Source organism: Mya arenaria, chromosome 2 (assembly GCF_026914265.1).
Source record: "Mya arenaria isolate MELC-2E11 chromosome 2, ASM2691426v1".
Lineage (NCBI taxonomy): Eukaryota > Metazoa > Mollusca > Bivalvia > Myida > Myidae > Mya > Mya arenaria.
The window spans coordinates 55,148,593-55,170,522 of record NC_069123.1 but is presented as its reverse complement, the minus strand read 5'-3'; the positions used below and the strand labels follow the sequence as shown (position 1 = coordinate 55,170,522).

General features: G+C 37.2%; 2 protein-coding genes across 4 annotated transcripts in view; both read right to left on the bottom strand.

Annotated features, from left to right (window-relative positions):
- Positions 1–28: 28 nt before the first annotated feature.
- Positions 29–4,590, bottom strand: LOC128212683 (tubulin polymerization-promoting protein family member 3-like). Of its 3 annotated transcripts, none has more exons than XM_052918065.1 (4): positions 4,442–4,590; positions 3,446–3,767; positions 2,529–2,706; positions 29–1,930 (listed from the first exon to the last, which is right to left on the bottom strand). In XM_052918065.1, exons 2-4 carry the CDS (start codon positions 3,730–3,732, stop codon positions 1,745–1,747), a joined length of 651 nt encoding a protein of 216 aa, XP_052774025.1. In that variant the 5' UTR covers positions 3,733–3,767; positions 4,442–4,590; the 3' UTR covers positions 29–1,744. The 3 variants fall into 3 exon arrangements, with proteins under 3 accessions (XP_052774025.1, XP_052774026.1, XP_052774024.1); XM_052918066.1 differs by lacking the exon at positions 4,442–4,590 and adding an exon at positions 3,964–4,106; XM_052918064.1 differs by lacking the exon at positions 4,442–4,590 and having other exon boundaries at positions 33–1,930; positions 3,446–3,957.
- A 4,537-nt stretch (positions 4,591–9,127) lies between these two features.
- Positions 9,128–21,930, bottom strand: part of LOC128223052 (ribonuclease Z, mitochondrial-like) — a 34,814-nt gene continuing 22,011 nt past the window's right edge. Inside the window, exons 12-21 of the mRNA XM_052932293.1 lie at positions 20,784–21,011; positions 20,243–20,424; positions 19,725–19,827; positions 19,181–19,322; positions 18,549–18,709; positions 16,022–16,112; positions 14,910–15,030; positions 12,421–12,499; positions 11,841–11,985; positions 9,128–11,530 (exon numbers count right to left, since the gene is read on the bottom strand). Of these exons, the coding sequence (XP_052788253.1) occupies positions 11,195–11,530; positions 11,841–11,985; positions 12,421–12,499; positions 14,910–15,030; positions 16,022–16,112; positions 18,549–18,709; positions 19,181–19,322; positions 19,725–19,827; positions 20,243–20,424; positions 20,784–21,011 (1,588 nt within the window). The 3' untranslated portion in view covers positions 9,128–11,194. The remainder of the gene's footprint in view (positions 11,531–11,840; positions 11,986–12,420; positions 12,500–14,909; positions 15,031–16,021; positions 16,113–18,548; positions 18,710–19,180; positions 19,323–19,724; positions 19,828–20,242; positions 20,425–20,783; positions 21,012–21,930) is intronic.

The following is a 21,930-nucleotide window of genomic DNA, read 5'->3' as shown; positions in this document are numbered from 1 at the left end:
TAAATAAAAAAAAATCATGAAAACATAAATATTTCATGTTAATTGGTTACAACAGTTAATGTAATGGTGAGTAACACAAACAGCATGAAGAATAAGTACATGTACAATGTGTAATATGATAACAATTGCTTCTAAAATAATGATAACTTTAACTAAGAATCTAAAATAGTAACTAAGAATCTTAAACAGCTATATATACATGTTTTGTATATGATCCTTCAGGAAATATTGACTTAAAAAATAGTTTAAATGTGTAATCAGGGGTTCAAACAGCTGACGATTACAAATTGTTCATCGTAGCTTGCGATCTGATTAATACCCAAAACAGGGTGAAGGGGCCTGAACTCCTTTTGAAATTGTTTCAAAACTCATTTATATTCATTTCAAGGACTAGTTCCTAGTGTTTCTGATGCAAATGTCTGTGCAAATACAATCTGCACAGCTGCACACAAGTCTGAAGTTGGAAGCTTTCCATCCTGATTTCTGGATAAACTCATTTGTCTATTAGAAAAAATGTATTGTATTCTTTCTGGTGATTTATAGATTTATATTTTGTTTGATGTTTTGGAATTTCAGTTTCATTTAAAAAATGTTTCACTCGTGGCTTCGCCACCTGAGACATACCTGTTGGTGCTCACTCGGTAAATACATCTACATTACGATCTTACACTGAAAACAAATATTTATTCTCTATATGTTACATTTATTTGTCAGGGTATATGCACTTATTAATTCAGTCCAAGAGTACCATTAAGGCAATAAATCGCTCGCCTTTCATCAACAGTGAGTTAAAACACGTGCCCACCGAGTTTTTACAAGTATGTCAAAGTTGAATAAGTCGCAGAAACTTAAGACAGAGGATGAAACATTAGTTTTAAAAAACAACAACTTTTAGTACATAGTTTTTTTATAAACAATAGAAAATCCTAAAAACAAGTATACATTTATCCCTGATATTCTTGTAAGACACCCACGTAAATCCGTAACAACCCAATATATACAGTTACCCTTTCCTGAGGGGCGGCAGCTTGTTTAGGTAAACCAGGAAGACAATGAATATATTCATACAAAAATGTGAGGGAATGATATTATGAAGACTTGTTACATTATAAAAAAAACAATACATGTATAACTACATGTAAACTGTTACGGCAATTTCGACATCGACTATTGTTGGATCCAGCTTGCACTTGTTCCGGTCATCATTGTCAAATGATTCTATACTATATTTATTCTGGTCGAGCCAGAAGCACCACGGTGTTGTCTTTCATACACTGGAGCACAAAGCACGCCATTCTGGAAGCATAGATTTCCTGTAGAAGTGGTATCAGATCATTGTGATCAATTAGAAGAATGGGTACATTATAGTGGGCCAAATGTCTATTCCTGTGAAACTTCTTTGGCCTGATAGATGCAATGACTGCCAAACCGGAAGGAATGTTTCAAGCTAAACAATCGGTTAAGCTATTCAGGAGTGTATAAGTACTTAAGTGAATATCTGACAGCTACGTCCGAATATGCCTTGGAAACAAAAGTTTTTCAAGCAGATCATGACACAGAAGCAGCTGTTTTCTAATGATGGTGTCCAAAATCGTAGTCACAGAAGGAGAATATACAACGACATACGAGTATTATAACTTATGTAGTTCTAAGAACGCACAACTATATACGCTTTACATATGTGTTCACCTCTTCTGAATTATATTTTACAAATGCATATTTGAGTTCACATCTGTCTCTTTCTTTACTGCTTCCCTTCTTCAAACGTCCCCTCGCCCTTATAGCTGGCCACGTAACCGGAAGCAGTTTTGTCTTCCTCGCGGCCCGCCTTACCGCGACCTTTGCCACTCTCGTCGAAGCGCTGCTTGTGGGACCCTGTGTATTTCCGCGTGTCCGTGAGGCCCTGTACGTTTCCGGTGGCTGACTGCTTCTAAAGACGGAGAGTATGAAAATCAGGCGCATGTACACAACATTATTTTAAGACGAGGTCATTAAAATGAACGGAAGGAACGCTTTTAATAAGGCTCAGTTTCTTAGTGGCGTGCTGTGTTCATAATGTGAACATCACTGACATGATTATGCCTGATGATCAGTTGGAATACGTTTTTTCGCTTATAAATATATCTTTGGGATACTCCCAGCTTAGCGTTTATCATGTGTGAGATGATAAATGTACATTTTCACCAGGGTTGCTTCCGACTAATCTCCAGTTGAGATTGATTGATAAGAAGTTTTGTTATTATTATTTTAGATACATTCCGACCGGTTATCGCCTGATCAAAACAAATCCCTTAGAACTGGAACACATTATGAACACCCGCGCCTCAGAATCTTAGAGAAGCTTGCGGTCAATGATGTATCTACATTGTACATGCTTTCGGCTGTGCTTTAATTTTGGCTTAAAACATACATTTTAAATTTTAAGGCTTCTTGCAAGGACATGCAAATGGCGCAATGTACATGACTGTAAAACTGACTATATTTCTGAACATGGTAGCCGACCTCAAAAGTCAACCGCGTCCACCTACCACGGCCTTGATTTTGGGTCCGCTGGACTGGATGACGCGCTGATGAAGGGCCGTGTACATGTCGTTGACGGCCGGATCCTCCTTCGGCAGCCGGTCGTCCCCCTTCTTCAGCTTGGCGAACTCGTGCGCTGTATGCTGCAGAAACTTCTTACAGTTCCCAGACGTCACCAACATGTGCCTGAATTGATGGTAACCTTGGAGTGATATGTGCACAGCGTTAGGTAATAAAGCGAACATCACAATTATGACTTCAGTGATATTGGTAAATAAATTGCAAACTAAACGCCAATTAAACCAACAGATACAAGCTTTCAGCAATGTTGGCACTAACGTTAGAAATACTGCCAGATCCGACAAGACTTGTGTTTCTGTGTTTGGCTGGCTGACAGAAACTGCTATTTCCGTGTGCACAAGTGAACAACAATATCAACAAACTATGCTATATACGCGATACCCTGACTCACTCAAAGTGAGTGCACACATTTAGTTTTTAACGACTTTGAAGTATATCAACGTCTGCCCAATGTATCTTGGATTATTTCTGACGTCGTGGAGATGAGCTCCCGGAAACCATCGGAACCGCCTTATGAACAATCAGAATCCGGGCGTTAATGATATGCCGTTTATTTTAACTGTTGTTAAAATTCTTATAAACTTGCAAAATACTCGTCAGTCGTTTAACAGTCGAATAAGTTAAGTTATAAATTTAATGATATAATCGTGAAACAGCAAACCGCAATAACGTGGTGTGTATGATGAATGTCACCTGTGCAATCATCTGTTTTATAAATAATGATTCAACGCTAGCAAAACATATGTATATTTAAAAAAAAACATCTGTGAGCAGAATCTGCTTAAATAATGCATTATGTATTGTAGAAACTATATATTACTGTATATCAAACAACTAAACTTACGGCTTCCCCTTTTCCTTGCATTTTGAGAACACACTGGAATCCACCCTATTTGTCAGTATAATTTTCTTAAACTTGAAATGGTCCTCAAAGCAGTCTTTCACCAGTTTGTTACACGCCTTTGACGTAAAGTGGTCCTTAGTCTTTGTGTCACAGAACGCCGAAAACTTAGCCGCCAGGTCTACATCCACGTCGTCGGATGTAGGTACCGCAGACGCCCCTTCCGGTGTCTTTGGAGCGCCTCCGTCTGCCGGATCCTCCGGCGACTTCCGGTCTCCTTTCGTCGCCATATTGATAGCCCTTCGCCTTGAGACTAACTGTTCCCCTGTGCCATGAAAGTTAACACTTAAAGGCTATAGGACTCTGATACGTAATTATGATTAACAATAGATCAGAAATAAGAAAATAATATAAACCCTTTGTAAGATCAAAGCTGCTGTCAACTTATCCTATACACATTAGTAATTCACATTTATTAACTAAACTGTACGGTTAAAATAAAGAGAAACAACCACGCTAACCTCTTACTGTACACTTCCTAGTTATTTCACAAGTCAATCATAACTTAAGTGTATGAAGTTTCACGCGCATTGAAGAGTGGAAGGATCTTTGATGATGTTTATAATTTAATTTCCCGATGAGTCGAGAAGCTAGCGAATGCCGGAATTTTCAAATGTATATATAAGACTGTTTTGACTCTAAGAATGGTATATGTTATAGTGCAGCTAACATATATAATTGTAATCAGCGCCTGTTTCACTTTTTTCTGGCCCTATCTACATGTATGTTACTTTAGTTACGCTTTACAGCACATACGATAGATTGTACACAACATTCACTGTAAAACATATCTATAAGTATACAGTCATTTCATAATAAATGCGCATTCTATCATTATTTTTGTATCCAATAGGAGTAAAAGTTTCATCATTCCCGTTCCCAAATTAATAATTATACAAATTTACAAATTAATGATATAAATAAACACGGTTAACCTACTTGCTGTTATCTTCCAAGAATTGTCCCAGTTTTCTGAAATAAATGCGGAGCCTGAGTAATTGCAATTTGTGTGTATATTGATTATTGCCCACAGCTTCCTTCACAGACCAACTTTATTATATCCGAGCAATAGCTCGCTCATGTAGAATAGCTCGGCAAAATGGGACATGAAATCACTAAAATATGTCAACAAACGCTTGCCTCACACAGTAATACACACGGCCCCACACAGTAATACACACGGGCCTCACACAGTAATACACACGGACCTCACACAGTAATACACACACGGGCCTCACACAGTAATACACACGGGCCTCACACAGTAATACACACGGGCCTCACACAGTAATACACACGGGCCTCACACAGTAATACACACGGGCCTCACACAGTAATACACACGGGCCCCACACAGCAATACACACGGGCCTCACCAGTAATACACACGGGCCCCACACAGTAATACACACGGGCCTCACACAGTAATACACACGGGCCTCACACAGTAATACACACGGGCCTCACACAGTAATACACACGGGCCTCACACAGTAATACACACGGGCCTCACACAGTAATACACACGGGCCTCACACAGTAATACACACGGGCCTCACACAGTAATACACACGGGCCCCACACAGTAATACACACGGGCCCCACACAGTAATACACACGGGCCCCACACAGTAATACACACGGGTCCCACACAGTAATACACACGGGCCTCACACAGTAATACACACGGGCCTCACACAGTAATACACACGGGCCCCACAATTACCCATACACTCTTAATTCCCTTATAACAGGATCAAGCCATGCACGCTTAATTTTGTTTAAGTAAAACTTATTAAACATTCTCATTTTTAATTCTGAGACTATTAAAGAAATCATCTTTATGATCATTAGAACATATTATTATTTTATTTGTGAAATCAAGATAAGTTAAATAAATTGGCTAAATAAAATAAGATATTTAAGCTTCTAAGCTCAAGATATTTTTCGAGAAATTGATGTCAGGTTAGCAGTAAAGGGCTGGGGCGTTAAAATTCAATAGCACATGCTGAAGTAATATTAAGGTAGTGGACTTCACCAGCGAGTGTCCGTGAACAATTCTTCAGAATTGACGCTGATAGACGGACATACGCACAAACGCACAAATAAAGGCCACTGAGAGACATACAGACATACGCACAAATGAGCGCTGACAGATATACATACGCCCAAATGAGAGCTGACAGAAGGACTTTCGCACATATGCGAGTGGCAGACGGGCATAATACGCACACTTGAGAGTGGCAGACGCACATAATACGCACATATGAGAGTGGCAGACGGACATAATACGCACACATGAGAGTGGCAGACGCACATACACACAAACGAACGTGACAGGCGGACATACGCATATATGAGGGCTGACAGACAGACATACGCACATATGAGCGCTGACAGACGGACATACACGCATATAAGCGCTGAGACAGACATACACATAAATAAGCGCTGAAAGACAGACAAACGCACTTATGGGGGCTGACAGAAGGACAAACGCACAAATGAGGGCTAACAGACGGACATACGCACATATTCATAAGCGCTTACAGAGGAACATACACACATATGAGAGTGACAGACGGACACAATACGCACGTAATTATGAGAGTGACAGACGCACATACACACATACGAACGTGACAGGCGGACAAACACGCATATGAGATAACAGACGGACATTCACACATATGAACGTGACAGACGGCCATCCAAACATATAAACGTGACAGAGGGACATATACATATATGAACGTGACAGAGGGACATTCACATATATAAACGTTCCAGAGGGACATTCACACATATAAACGTGACAGAGGGACATTCACACATATGAGCGTGACAGCGGGCCATACACCTATATGAATGTGACAGAGGGACATACACACATATGAACGTGACAGAGGGACATTCAAACACATATGAACGTGACAGAGGGACATACTCACATATGAACGTGACAGAGGTACATACACACATATGAGTGTGACAGCGGGACATACACCTATATGAACTTGATAGAGGGACATACACACATATGGACTTGATAGAGGGACATACACACATATGAACGTGACAGCGGGACATACACCTATATGAACTTGATAGAGGGACATACACACATATGAACGTGACAGCGGGACATACACACATATGTACGTGACATCGGGACATACACCTATATGAACTTGATAGAGGGACATTCACACATATGAACGTGACAGCGGGACATACACCTATATGAACGTGACAGAGGGACATACACATATATGAACGTGGCAGAGGGACAAACACACATATAAACGTGACAGAGGGACATTCACACACATATGAACGTGACAGATCGAAAATTTGATCTTGTTATTGTTTGTATTGTGTCAGCAGGTCCCGTAAAATATAAATCAACATTTTAGAAAGTGCTTAGTTAATATATTATATATTATATTTTAAACGTTTTGTTGCCAAAAGTGTTTCAATTTTACGTTTAAAAGTGACTTCAAGTGGTTGATATTTTCCCGCGTTATTGTGACGACATTTAAAAAAAATGTTTCCGGTAACAGTCGGGTCGTCCTATTTACAGAATGGGCAAGAGAGGATTACTGAAAGGTAATCCGAAATGAAATGAAGTATTTTTTTAACGTTTTTTGAATAAAATAATGAAATATTGGTGTAAATATAAGGAATGAATTGCGGGCTTGATGTCATTATCGGGGATATGAACGCAATTGGGTTGGTCAAAGTACGCGTGGAGTCCTTCGGACTCCACTCACATTGACCAACCCATTTGCGTTCATACCCCGATAATGACATCAACCCCGCAATTCATTCCTTAAATGAACGTGACTGAGGGACAAACACACATATAAACATGACAGAGGGACAAACACCTATATGAACGTGACAGAGGGACATACGCGCATGTGAACGTGACAGGGGGACATTCACACATAAGAACGTGAAAGAGGAACATTCACACATATGAACGTGACAAAGGGACATACGCGCATATGAACGTGACAGACGGACATACACACATATATGAACGTGACAGACGGACATACACACATATATGAACGTGACAGAGGGACATTGACACATATGAACGTGAAAGAGGGACATTCACACATATGGACGTGACAAAGGGCCAAACACCTATATGAACGTGACAGAGGGACATACGCACATGTGAACGTGACAGAGGGACAAACACCTATCTGAATGTCACAGAGAGACATTTACACATATGAACGTGACAGAATGACAAACACCTATATGAATGTGACAGAGGGACATTCACACATATGAACGTCACAGACGGACATTCACTTGTATGAGCATGATAGAGGAACGGATGTACACGCATATAAACGTAACAGACGGACATACACACATATGTACGTAACAGATGGACATACACACGTATGAACGTGGCAGGGGGACATGCACACATATGAGCATGGCAGACACACATATGGGCGCTGACAAACGAACATAAACAGATGGGCGCAGACAGACGGATATACGCACATGTGAGCGCTCCTCCATTCCGTTCCATTAGTGGTATTCAACAAAACATTAGAATACAACCTACTTTTGCAGCCAATGTAATTGCAGATAAGCAATGGTTAAGCAATAGCCTTTAATGATAAGCATTTCAATTGTTGTGGGTGTTTAAAGGTCTGCCTACTGCCATTCATCCAATACACACTTCCTGCATCAGATTTTGTGTTGACAATGAGGTTGTGTTCTAAGTCAGTTAGATGACAATGCACCAAAAAGCACCGAATGAATTATAGTCGACGATATCCAGAAAATAGTATGCCAGCTTTATTTTGATGTTTCAAAACCCTGTATATTACAGTCCTTTGAAGGGAATGAACTGTTGTCATATGACCTTTATTTTTTAGTGACATTTACCCTTTTTATTTTTGTCAAGACTGTCTGCGGTGAGCGAGACATAGTTGTCACAATGGCCGTTCCGTGTATGTGCGTACGGGTGTCCGGACTGTACTTTGACCATGCCTTGAAGGATTTGATAAAACTTGGCACGAATGTTCACAATGACCTTGTTCTGTAACTCAAAAGGTCAAGATCAAAGGTTGAAGTGATCCTTATGCGGGCTGTTTCTTGAACATGCATTCTAAGATTTAAAAAAAAATCCATGTATGTTAATCATGACGAGGAGGCTAATAAGGACTGTAACTCAAAGGTCACGATGAAAGGTTAAAATTATCATTGTACACGCTTCGTCTTGACCATGCAATATAGGATTTTGAAAAGTTTGCCATGAACAGTCAACATGATGAGGTGGCTTGTCACACACAAGACCCAGTTCTAGTATCACAGGCTCGACATTACCACTGACAAAAATAAGCATAACCCGGGAGTGACATTTAACGGGGGCACCATGTGACAATGCTATAAACTGGAGCAGGCTTATCCAAGATTACATCCTGGTGATAATCAACAGACCACAGTCATATCACTGGGTATTGTGCCAATTAGATCCCCATCAACATCCCCAGAAAATGAGTAATAAGTGTTAACATATAAATTCTAAAGGAGCCCAGGTTAACTAAGACAAATAACATGGGTTTCAACAACAAGCATAATAACGTTTCAACTTATTTATTATTTTAATTTCTCAATTAACAGCTGTATAAGATATTTAAAATGGCAACAGTCAACTACTTCCAACCATTGTTCAGATTGTAAACATTTTCAACAACAACAAGAGCTGTCACAGAGACAGCGCGCTCGACTATTCCGCAGCTTTTCAAAGTAAGGATTGAAAAGTTTTGGAGAAACGTGCATGGGTCACTGTTAGATTAGATTTCAATGCAATACATGGTGTGCTGAGATATTAACATAAATGTGGTTCCATGCAAAATTTTAACGAGAATTTCTAAGTCTAATAATAAAGGGCCATTATTTGCAAAATACAGTTATCTAACTTGGTTATTCAATTAAGTTGGGTGGTTGAATACCATTGTATAAAGTCTCAATGCAATACATCAAATAGTTGCTGAGATATTATCCTATGTGTGCTAACATGCAAGACCTTAACCAGAATTTCTAAGATGCATAATAAAGGGGCAAAAATTATATATTATAAGATATAGTTATCTTACCTGATTAAATAAGAAGGTTAAATAGATGGGAGCCTGTGTGTAAAGTTTCAATGCAGTACATGATGTATTCGCTGAGGTATTGACTTAAAAGTGGTTACATGTAAAACCTTAACCAGAATTTCTATGTCATTTACATGTAAAACCTTAACCAGAATTTCTATGTCAATTCTGCTTATTAAATCAATATTTCGTAAGCAAAATAATTTATGTATGAAGTGTCACTTGCGTATAGACGCGTTTTTACTTTAATTTCATCGTTTTGGTACGAATACATATCTAATGTTTCAATGCAATACATGATATATTTGCTGAGATATTGACTTAAAGGTGGTTACATGCAAAACCTTAACCAGAATTTCTAAGTCGAATAATAAAGGGCAATTATTTTGCATTAAATGCAAACTAGAGTTATCTAACTTGGTTAATTAAGTAGGTTGGATGGCTGACTTAACCATTGTATAAAGTCTCAATTCAAAACCTCAAGTAGTTGCTGAGATATTAACCTATGTGTGCTTACACGCAAAACCTTAACCAGAATTTCTAAGTCGAATAATAAAGGGCAATTTTTTGCATTAAACCCAAACTAGAGTTATCTAACTTGGTAAATTTAGTAGGTTGGATGGTTGAGTACCATTGTATCAAGTATCAATGCAATACCTCAAGTAGTTGCTGAGATATTGACCTATGTGTGCTTACACGCAAAACCTTAACCAGAATTTCTAAGTCGAATAATAAAGGGCAAATATTTGCATTAAATGCAAACTAGAGTTATCTTACTTGGTTAATTTAGTAGGTTGGATGGTTGAGTACCATTGTATCAAGTATCAATGCAATACCTCAAGTAGTTGCTGAGATATTAACCTATGTGTGCTTACTAGCAAAACCTTAACCAGAATTTCTAAGTCGAATAATAAAGGCCTATTATTTGCATTATATTCATATAATTGTTATCTAACTTCATTAATTTAGTATGTAAGATAGTTGGGAATACATATCCAAAGTTTCAATGCAATAACTGATGTATTTACTGAGATAATGACTTAAAGGTGCTTACATGCAAAACCTTAACCAAGGTGTGACGCCAACGCCGACGCCAGGGTGAGTAGTATAGCTCTCCTTATTCTTCGAATAGTCGAGCTAAAAATCAATAAAAATGCAGTTTTCTTTTGAAGATCCCTGTAACTTATAGAACTCAATTGATGTGGTCATTTCATTTTAATCTCTGTATATCATCTTGCTCTCTTACTCTTCCAATAAAGTAGTTAATCAGATTTCAGTGACTTGATCTTAGTAGAAAACACTTTTATTTTCACTGCACTCTGTTTTAAATGCATTATTAAAGAGAATTAATTAGTATTTTAGACCTGTTTGCTTGTACATCAGAACACATAGTTTGACATTCATGTATACAAACATCATACTGACAAAACAGTCTCAGCATTCCAGAAATACATATTCATATTAGAAATTAGACTTTTCCAATAATAAAAACATTAGCGACATTTTTCAGGTTCCTTGACACCTATTTGTCATCATTGTTTTCATAACACACATAGTGCTATCTGGCACGCTTCACGATGATATTGCTGTCTTCCACTTTCCTCTTGCCGCCTGTATTGTCCATGTTTTTCTCACTATCACTTTCACTGTCCCTTGTGTCTGACCCTTTTAATTGATCAATTTCACAGTCACCCCTTATATATGCCAGGCTATCTTCAAGAGTTTTAAACTTTGGATAAATTTTATTTCTGCTAGTCTTTCTAATGGCCTGCTCACCATCATCAATCCTTGATTTATTTATGGATCCAACAATATTCGCTCGTATGTAAGCACCAAATAAACTCTCGAACATCGGCTTCATGTGATACAATAGATGGAGATTTCTTGGTCGAACCTGAAATCGTATATAACATGTATATTGGGTATAATATCAACCAAAAGATAAACACTGATATTGCATAGGTGGACACACCAGATGGAGGTATCAACACATTGAACATATTCAACGAAATGTTTATCATAGAAGGCCGCCAAAAAAAGCAAGAAGTGATGAAGATAATTATTAAAGATGAAAGTTATATCCAGAACACTTTTTTTTATTTCTTTGGATATAATTTTTTCATTCCGTGTATTTCAAAACGTTTTGGCAAAAATAAATGATTAATACACAGGTTTTGTTAAAAGTGAAAATATGTACACTGTACCTGCATGAAGTCAAAGGCATATCCAACATTCTCTGTAAAGCGGTCACAGAAGGGGGGAATGTCAGGTATTCTCTGGGAAAAGTGGGTGAGAAGCGTGTAGCGGGCATTCATCGCCCGGCCCACTTCAATCGCCTCACTCATCACACTGAAATACATGTACCACACAATTGATGAAGGCTACATGGGAAAAGTATATCGCATATTATTTAATAGCTTCTGTGTTAATGTAATAAATACTTAATCTTTCCCTAACCTTCATTGCTTAATACACATAGACAGCAAAATTTCTTTTAACACATGCATTTTCCGAGAGACATATGGAGTGATAGAGAAAAGTAGACTTGTCTCGATGTCCCAGGACGTATCAACAAGGTCACTTCTCTTTAGCTTCCACTATCGATTGAAAGATTTACTTAACACAATTCCATGCACATCGTTCTCTTTTTCAAAATGCACTTTTTTTTCTTTCTTCGAAACTGAGCACACCTGCTTTTTTTTAAACTACAGGGCTTGATTCTCCATCGTGAAACCCAATATGCTTACAGAGATAGAGTAAGACAAGGAAGGAAGCATTGTTTACCTGTGGTGCTTTAACTGTGCATGTTGAAATTGCTCATCCGTAAAGGTTGCTTCATGGATAAGAATATCACAGTCTTTCCCTGCAAAGATTAGCTGCTGATTAAAACTCTTCCATTAACAAACACATGTAAATATGAAAACATACTCTACCATACAGTTCCTTTATAAATAAGTCAATGGTTTTGCACAATTTATCATACTTAGTGGTCAACATTATATTTTGTCCAATGAGAAGGCAGTATTTCTCAAGTTTTCCAATACATTTATTTCAGTAAATCAGCAGTCAGCTATTTTTGATTTAATCAGGTGAAGCAGTAAATATAAACAATCCAATTAGTGTCGTGTATACACAATATCATGAAGACCACTAAAAACTTATATATTTTAAGTTTGTACAAAACAATTGGTTATGCAACTCACATCATTATTTTTATTAGTACAGTAAAACTGTCGCGCCGGGGCCCGACCTTAAACTTTGAGCTATCAGATGTTTCGCGTTATCCAAAGTTTCCATTTCAGTCCTTTTTGAAATGCCTATTAAAGCTATTAATCCAGTGATGGGTCCATCACTGGATTGCTCATTTTTATACCTCATGCAACTTGCCCATGTTATATTTTCATATACCAAGCATTGGCAATTTCATGCTGCCACACACTGACAGTACCGTTTTGACTAGTTGACATGACACTGTCACATTGCATGTGCATCTAAAAATAATTTTTTTTAGTTTCCCAAGTTTGGGTTGGAAAGCAGTTATTAAAATGTGTTGTTAATCTGTTACTTCCATGTATGCTCACCCTCCATGGCATCTGGCCCCAATTTCTTGAAAATACTTAAGCTTAACTCACTTAAGTATCTTATTTCATTTATTAATATTGACTACATAAAATGTTTTTATGAAACAGCAAGTAATTTTTCTTACTTATCTTAAATATCAGTTCCTTTAATGTTTTCCAGTCTTTGTATTATGTCATACGATAAACTGTTTCTGGTTTATTAAAACTCTTATTTTTAGATATTTGCGTTTCTTCTCAAACAGATTTTTATTTAACCCTTTAGCACATAGGCAAGTGGCCAGATTACACCTCCAAGTCAATAGCCAACTTACTGATAAGCAGTCCTTATCTGTATAGGAATTTTAGGGAATCGAAAAAGAGCAAATTATTACAGCAGTATGACCTTAAACTTAATATAACTCTGGTTTATATCAATTAGCTGACAGCAGAAAATTTACTAATCATTTCCTCAGCTACTTATTGTTTCTATTGTTTGTAAGACAAAACATTATCTACAAATAATAATCATCTTTATTGATTTTAATGGTAAATTGAACTGACATAATATATTCAATGATTTACGCATCAATGCATTTGGGAATTTTCCATACAGTACTCGGCCTCGAGATTTCATTACATCACAGTGGATCTCACACCTGCAAGTGGCAGTATAAAAACCTTCGGATTTTAGCAGACAATATTTTCAAGGGAAAATCAATACACAAAAGGTTAAGCTTCAGTTTTATAAACATCCGGGATATTGTTTACAAAAAGAAAGATGCAATATTGAAGTATTGAAATGACCCTATTGAAATATGCGGGAGATGCGTATACATCCAGCAGTGTATAGGGTCGGCCAGATGCGTTTACATCTGCTAATGAGCTATGCCGGCCTATCTTGCATACATGTGCTAAAGGGTTAAATAAACTGGTACATTTATATCTATCAGATAATTACAAAATAGATTGATTAAACTTTAAAGTTGTGTAATGGTAAAAGGACGATATGCTATTGTTTTGGGCATAATAAATTAAATATTGCATGTCTATGTAGTATGACAGTACATATTGTCAACATTCGGTTAAATACTGTTACCTTCACAGAATGTCATTAATAGCCCCGCATGGCCGAGGTAATACCGCCCGGATCAAACAATTAAAGAAATCAAGTGGAACATGTTTAATTGAAGGTAAACTTGCCACAGAATTGTCTATAAAGTTGAGAAGAATGAAGAAGATTGGAAAATATTGGTAGTTAAGTAACACAAACTATCACAAGCAAGGCTTAAACAGCAAAATATTGCTGCAACCTTGACCTCGAAGGAAGGTACATGTTTTAGTATGCCACACATTCTTATATTAATGGCTGTTTTTTTTTTAAAATCTATCATTGTATGAAAAAGATGTGGATTGGACAAGAAGTATTATCGGTAAGACTTGTATAGCAAAACCTACAAAGTTCAGAAGAAAAATGGATAAAAACTGTTAAATTTATGTGATTGAATAAAAACGTTAATATTTCAAATATTTCTTTGAAAAAGTAGGATAAGAGCTATAAAAGACTATTTTATAAAAACATTTCCAGAGATCCGCAGTATGCTTTTATGGAGATATATGCATAACAGCCACTTGCATGAAACACTTTCACTAAGATGCAACAGCAACTCTACTGATGCTGGTAATACGGAGACAATTTTCTCAACAGATACACACCTTCTTTGATAAGTGCTTTACATGGCATGGTGTCCCCAGAGTAAACCAACTTCCAGCCATCTTGGTGCGTCATTATGATAGCTGCAGAGTAATAAGTGTGCCAGACCTTGCTCAGTGTGTACTGCAAAAAACACACTAGGTTATATCACAGGTGGGAACATATAATGATTGTTGACTCAAAAGTATTTTCTTTTAAAAAAATATTTATATACATGAGTTAAACATTTAAAATACATGATTCATGAGAAATCGAGTTCTGCACATATTTTAAAGTAATACATTATGTACACTATAAAATTCTAGTTTCAACTAGAACTATTACTGGATTTGATTAATACCCCAACAACACAACCTTCGTGTTATAAGAAAAAGTGAAAAGACCTAATGTTTCTTTTGTACTATTGAAGTCAATATCTCAACAAGAAGCACCACAATGCGACAAAACCAAGTTTTTAATATGGGCAATAAGAGTTAGGAAGAAGAGCAGCCGTAAGAAAGACGTAATTAAATTTACTCATCATATGTATTTAATTTCAATCAATACTTCCTCAAGTTGTTGAGTGGAAACCATTTTTCTATTTTTAGTAACAGTGACCTTGAACCCACAACTCTTTTAAAAAAATAATCCCCAGGCAGCTCTTGACAAAAGCAACCTAAATACCAACCCCCCCCCCCCAAAAAAAAACAATCCCAAAGTATTTCTTCACATATGCTACTTACTTAAATCATTGTCTAGAAACCATTTTTCTATTTTAAGTAACAGTGATCCAATCTGTCTCAAAAGCAATCCAAAGCTAGCTGTTCACATAAGTTACCTACACACCAACTTTCAAAACATCAATCAATTCTAAATAAGTTATTGTGCAGAAACAATTTTTCTATTTCAAGTACATGTAACATTAACTTTGACCCCAATCCCCTTAAAAGCAATCCCAAAGTAGCTCTTCACATATGATACCTACACACCATCTTTCAATCAATTTTTACTTAAGCTATTGTCCAAAAAATCATTTTTGTATTTTTAGTTTCAGTGACTTTGACCTCATCCCTCCCAAAAGTAAACTTAATGTAGAAAGTAATACACAGCAAACAACATATAATTATTTAAGTACCTCTTTAAGGCCAAGTTGCCGTTTGATCATGCTGGTTTCCTCGCCATGCAGTGGATTTGTTTTGGAGATGGCTACACTATGAGGGCACAGTCTAAAACACAAGTAATGTCAGTCTAGAACACAAATATGTCACAGTCTAAAACACAAATAATGTCACAGTTTACAACACAATTAATGTCACAGTCTACATGTTCATCACAAATAGAGTCATAGACTATACCACAAATAGAGTCATAGTCTATTTAAGAAATATAAAACACCACTGAGTGTCATATGAGATTATAAGGACCGGCTAACGCCTCGGTCCATATACACCTTCGGGGGCTGACTGACCGGTCCTTATAATGCCATATGGCCCACGTAGTGTGTTATATTTCTTATATTATACCGAACATTTTTCAGTACAATTCAATATTTTTAAAGCGATTTAAATGTGTTTTATTGAACAAAGCTAATAATGTTTACTTGCGACAAGTTTTCCCCAATGTGAAAATAGCAAGCCGCACTTACCAATTGCATGACGTCAGTGGTCCATATTACATTTTTGGTGAGGTCTGGTCCGGCCAAAAATATAATATGGACCGCTGACGTCATTAAACTAGATTTTCATCAAAATACAGAGATATACGGACCGATCGAGTTTATATATACAAAGAAGGGACAATTTTATGTGAGTAATAATAATAATTATAACACAATAATAGCACAGTTTACATGTACATCACAAATACAGTCACAGTCTACGACACAAATAGAGTCATAGTCTTTAACACAATAGAGTCACAGACTACTATTTCACAAATAGAGTCACAGTCTACAACACAAATGGTGCCACAGTCTACAACACAAATAGTGCCACAGTCTACAACACAGATAATGCCACAGTCTACAACACAGATAGTGCCACAGTCTACAACACAAATAGTGCCACAGTCTACAACACAAATAGTGCCACAGTCTACAACACAGATAATGCCACAGTCTACAACACAGATAAAGCCACAGTCTACAACACAAATAGTGCCACAGTCTACAACACAAATAATGCCACAGTCTACAACACAGATAATGCCACAGTCTACAACACAAATAGTGCCACAGTCTACAACACAAATAGTGCCACAGTCTACAACACAGATAATGCCACAATCTACAACACAGATAGTGCCACAGTCTACAACACAGATAATGCCACAGTCTACAACACAGATAATGCCACAGTCTACAACACAGATAGTGCCACAGTCTACAACACAAATAGTGCCACAGTCTACAACACAGATAGTGCCACAGTCTACAACACAGATAGTGCCACAGTCTACAACACAGATAGTGTCACAGGCTACAACACAGATAGTGCCACAGTCTACAACACAGATAGTGCCACAGTCTACAACACAGATAGTGCCACAGTCTACAACACAAATAGTGTCACAGTCTACAACACAGATAGTGCCACAGTCTACAAAACAGATAGTGTCACAGTCTACAACACAGATAGTGCCACAGTCTACAACACAGATAGTGCCACAGTCTACAACACAAATAGTGCCACAGTCTACAACACAGATAGTGCCACAGTCTACAACACAGATAGTGCCACAGTCTACAACACAAATAGTGCCACAGTCTACAACACAGATAGTGCCACAGTCTACAACACAAATAGTGCCACAGTCTACAACACAAATAGTGCCACAGTCTACAACACAAATAATGCCACAGTCTACAACACAGATAGTGCCACAGTCTATAACACAAATAGTGCCACAGTCTACAACACAGATAGTGTCACAGTCTACAACACAAATAGTGCCACAGTCTACAACACAGATAGTGCCACAGTCTACAACACAAAAAGTGCCACAGTCTACAACACAAATAATGCCACAGTCTACAACACAGATAGTGTCACAGTCTACAACACAAATAGTGCCACAGTCTACAACACAGATAGTGCCACAGTCTACAACACAAAAAGTGCCACAGTCTACAACACAAATAATGCCACAGTCTACAACACAGATAGTACCACAGTCTACAACACAAATAGTGCCACAGTCTACAACACAGATAGTGTCACAGTCTTGAACACAAATATTGGCACAGTCTACAACATAATGTCATAGTGATAGTCTATAACACAAATAGAATCACAGTCTAAATCATTCCATGATGTTTTTGTTAAGTTTATTATCTTCTCATGTTTTAGTTTAAACATTTTATGAAGATGCATCATTAAACTTTTATTATTGCACAAATGTTCCTAATATCAGCAATTTGGCCTCAATTATTGCGAATAATATTGATCTAAAGATCATAATAGTATATGAATTTGCACTTTTCCAATATTCCTAAAAAAGGGCCTATACAAATAAGTACTGCTTTTCAGTAGGTTGGCTATTGACTGGGAGGCCACATCTGACCACTTACTTATGTGTTAAAGTTTTGAGAAACATTAATAATTTTCAATATGGTATTTTGTTTCAAAATGGTTTTGCTATAAGTTTCCCTATTGTTGCATTACCTGACATCCTGTGAGACATCCTCTATATGCTTGGAGTAGAGATCAATCCAACGACTGTATGAGTTAGGGGCTAGAAGAAGTAGGCGGGGCTCATCAGTTTTCACATCACCACCCCGTGACTGAACACTTTGGCGACGGGCTTTCAGCAATGAAAACAATCCCTGTAACATGTATTTATTTTTTATACAGTGGGGCTTACTTTATTTTGTAATCAGTTTGTGACTTGGCTTCGATAATACTAGGGGTTAAGGACCGCGTTATTTTCACTGAATTTTGAAGCATTTCAGAAAGCTCTTTAATATTTCTCAGTTTTTTTACTGGTCGTAAATGACCTTGACTAATGACATAGTGGTAAAATCAAAATCGATGCAACAAGATAAGAAATAATGTCAAGTTCAGTATTATAACATGTTGCGTTACTGACAAACTGCAAGACAGCGAGTAGGGAACATTAACTTGCTACTCTTTCAGACATGTTTGAGCGTGATTCACTTGAACTCCCCCAAATATTAACGAAAGTCAACATTATTTTTGGAAATAAAGCAAATTATCACTTCTTAATATAAACTACATGAATCTGAGGTGTTCCTCTTCACACCAGAACCAACGCTAAAGTGATAACATGTACTTACTCCATGATGGTCATAGTGCAGATGAGATATAAAGATAGCCCGGAGGTTGGTCAGGATATGTTCGCTCTTCTCTCTCCCGTATAGAACCAACATTGTCTGCCAGGTTCCCTCCCCACAGTCCAACAATATGTACTCATCAGGTCTGCACATAAAAACCAGATTTAAACATAAACAACATTGGGCACTGTGATATTGAAGAGAACACATTTCTTTTTATTGCCTTCCATTTTATGAAACGATGTGAACCTGATGTGGGCTGGTTAAGCCATCTTCGATCAAACATCAACAAATATCAAGCCAAGCGGGAATGCTTAAAGAATAAAACAAAATCGGTCCTTAAGATCGCGTTCGAACCAACGAGAAAATAGAGCCAAGCGACATTGAGCCAAGGGGTTTTGACGGTACATTAATCCCATGTCAACTTATTAAACGGAAACCACAAGTTTGACAATCATTCACCTGTCTAATAATATCCTCCTGTTAATGACACAGTTATTGTTAAATGGTACAAAATAATGAAAATAGTTTTCAATATCATACCCACCTCATCTGCAGGAGAATGCCAGATGTTCCACGTTTATACGACGGTTTTGCCGAGCCTGTGCCCAGAAATGTTATCTCAGGATACTCACTATCAAATATTATACCTGAAATCATAACGTCAGCATTATATGATAACACATCTATAATATTTACAATAACATTCTGAGCATATGTTCAACTGTACTTTTTGTCTACAAACTTTGTTAATGATTAAATGTTAGATGCTTATTATTTATTTATTATAAATCTGACTTTAAGAAGAGCGACTAGGAGCGAACATCAACAAATGTTTTTTTTTTCTTCAAACAAGGGAGAAAACACAATAATCAATAAATCCAGATTTATGAGTCTTGCTACAGATGTGCAAATTGTCACTGTTAATACGTGAACATGTGATTGTCTTCAACAGTTATAAGGCTACAGCATAATTACAAGTTTTTTCAGACCATTTCAATCAATCCCAAAATGTGGACATTTTGGCACCAAATGATTCCCATTTTCTCTGTCAGCAGTACCCACCTGTCTTCTCCGGTGATTGTATTAACTGGGAAAACTTTTCATATTCTGCCAGGAATGAGTCCCAGGAATAACGGGAATCCTCCCCATTCCCACCATTCTTGTTAAGGGCCCGACGATTCAGTGCTATCTTCTCCTTAACCTCCTCCAGGGCAACCGCTCGATCATATTTTGGCACACTATCCCTGTTGAGAATTGTTTATAGAAATGAAACTACATGAAATATAGATTGTATCTGTACATAAATTCAGGTAGTTTACTAGATCAGGTCTTGGACCAATTCTTCATAACATACATTGTGTATTAATGTCATTTATCGGTCATGCTATTGTGATGCATGCCTAGTCTGTTTGTGATGCTTGCACGTGTGTATGTGATGTTTGTACATATGCGTCTCTAGTTCAGTGTGGTTTGGGCATGTGCCTTGTGCTGGGCTTGTCCCTGTAGTTTTCATGAGATTAATTATAACAGACTAGTTATATGTTTATGACCTTGTTTCAGGAACTGTGCAGAAATTGTACAAAACTGAACATGAGAAAGCTACCAGTTATATCCTCTGTTGTTATGTGGTCTGATATGATACTGGAGGCCATACACCCCATAGGTAATCTCAGGCTTAGGACTCTCTGCCGGTTGACAGGAATGGGTGTAGCCCACAGGCATTGGAAACATCTCCTTGTGTATGTAGTTTCTCATTACAGCCACCCTGAAAGCGCTGTACATGTTGCAACTCCCGGCCCTCTCATTCAATATCAGATGTTGACAGGGTAATCTGGTTAAAAGGAAAAGGTAACAAATCTTAAATAAAAACAAGAGATGTCATAGAGACAGCGCGCTCAATTATACGGCTGCTTTTAGGTTTAAGGATTGCAAAAATTAGTTGAAACAAATCACTGTCAAATTAAGATTACTACAAAATACTAAATGAGTTATCTTACTTGATTTATTAAGTAGGTTGGGTGGATTTGCGCCCTTGTATATAGTTTTAAATTTTAATACTATACTAGAAGTAGTTGCTGAGATATTGACATATGCACACCTACAAGCAAAAAATTAACCAGACTTGCTAAGTTGAATTATAAAGGGCCATAATTTACCTAACCTGGAAAAAAAGTGTTATCTTACTTGATGAATTAAGTGGATTGGATAGTAGGAAACACCTGTCTAAAATTTTATTACAAAACATGAAGCATGCTGAGCTATTGACTTAAACATTGTTACATGCAAAACCATTACCAGAATTGATAACTTCTCAATGCAAAACATCAAGTAGTTACTGAGATATCAGCCTTTGTGTGCTCACATGCAAAACCTTAATATTTTGTATAAGTTAAATAGTAAAGCTTTATATTCATAATAGCATAATCTAACTTCATTATTAAGTAGGTTGGATAGTTGGGAACACATTTCTAAAATTTCAATGCAATACATGATGCTTTTGCTGAGAAAATGACTTAAAGGTGCCAACAGGCAAAAACTTAATCAAAACATGATGGGTCAGGGTCAGTAGAATAGCATCCTTATTCTTAAAATGAGCAAAATAGGCTTTATTCGAGACTTGTTTGGGAAGTTCAGCATAAAAACCCCCATTTTGTTGAAAGTATTTTTATATTGCTATCAATGAATTTTAATGCAAAAGTCATTGATGGTTGAAAGTCATTGGGCAAGGGCCATAACACAGACATGTCAGG

What these genes read in the sequence shown, in the direction of transcription:
- LOC128212683 (XM_052918065.1), bottom strand. Translation starts at nt 3,732, where the DNA reads ATGGCGACGAAAGGAGACCGGAAGTCGCCGGAGGATCCGGCAGACGGA. An exon ending in TGCAAGGAAAAGGGGAAGCC is followed by an intron (nt 2,707 to 3,445) that starts GTAAGTTTAGTT and finishes CCATCAATTCAG; the next exon opens with GCACATGTTGGTGACGTCTG. An exon ending in GACCCAAAATCAAGGCCGTG is followed by an intron (nt 1,931 to 2,528) that starts GTAGGTGGACGC and finishes CTCCGTCTTTAG; the next exon opens with AAGCAGTCAGCCACCGGAAA.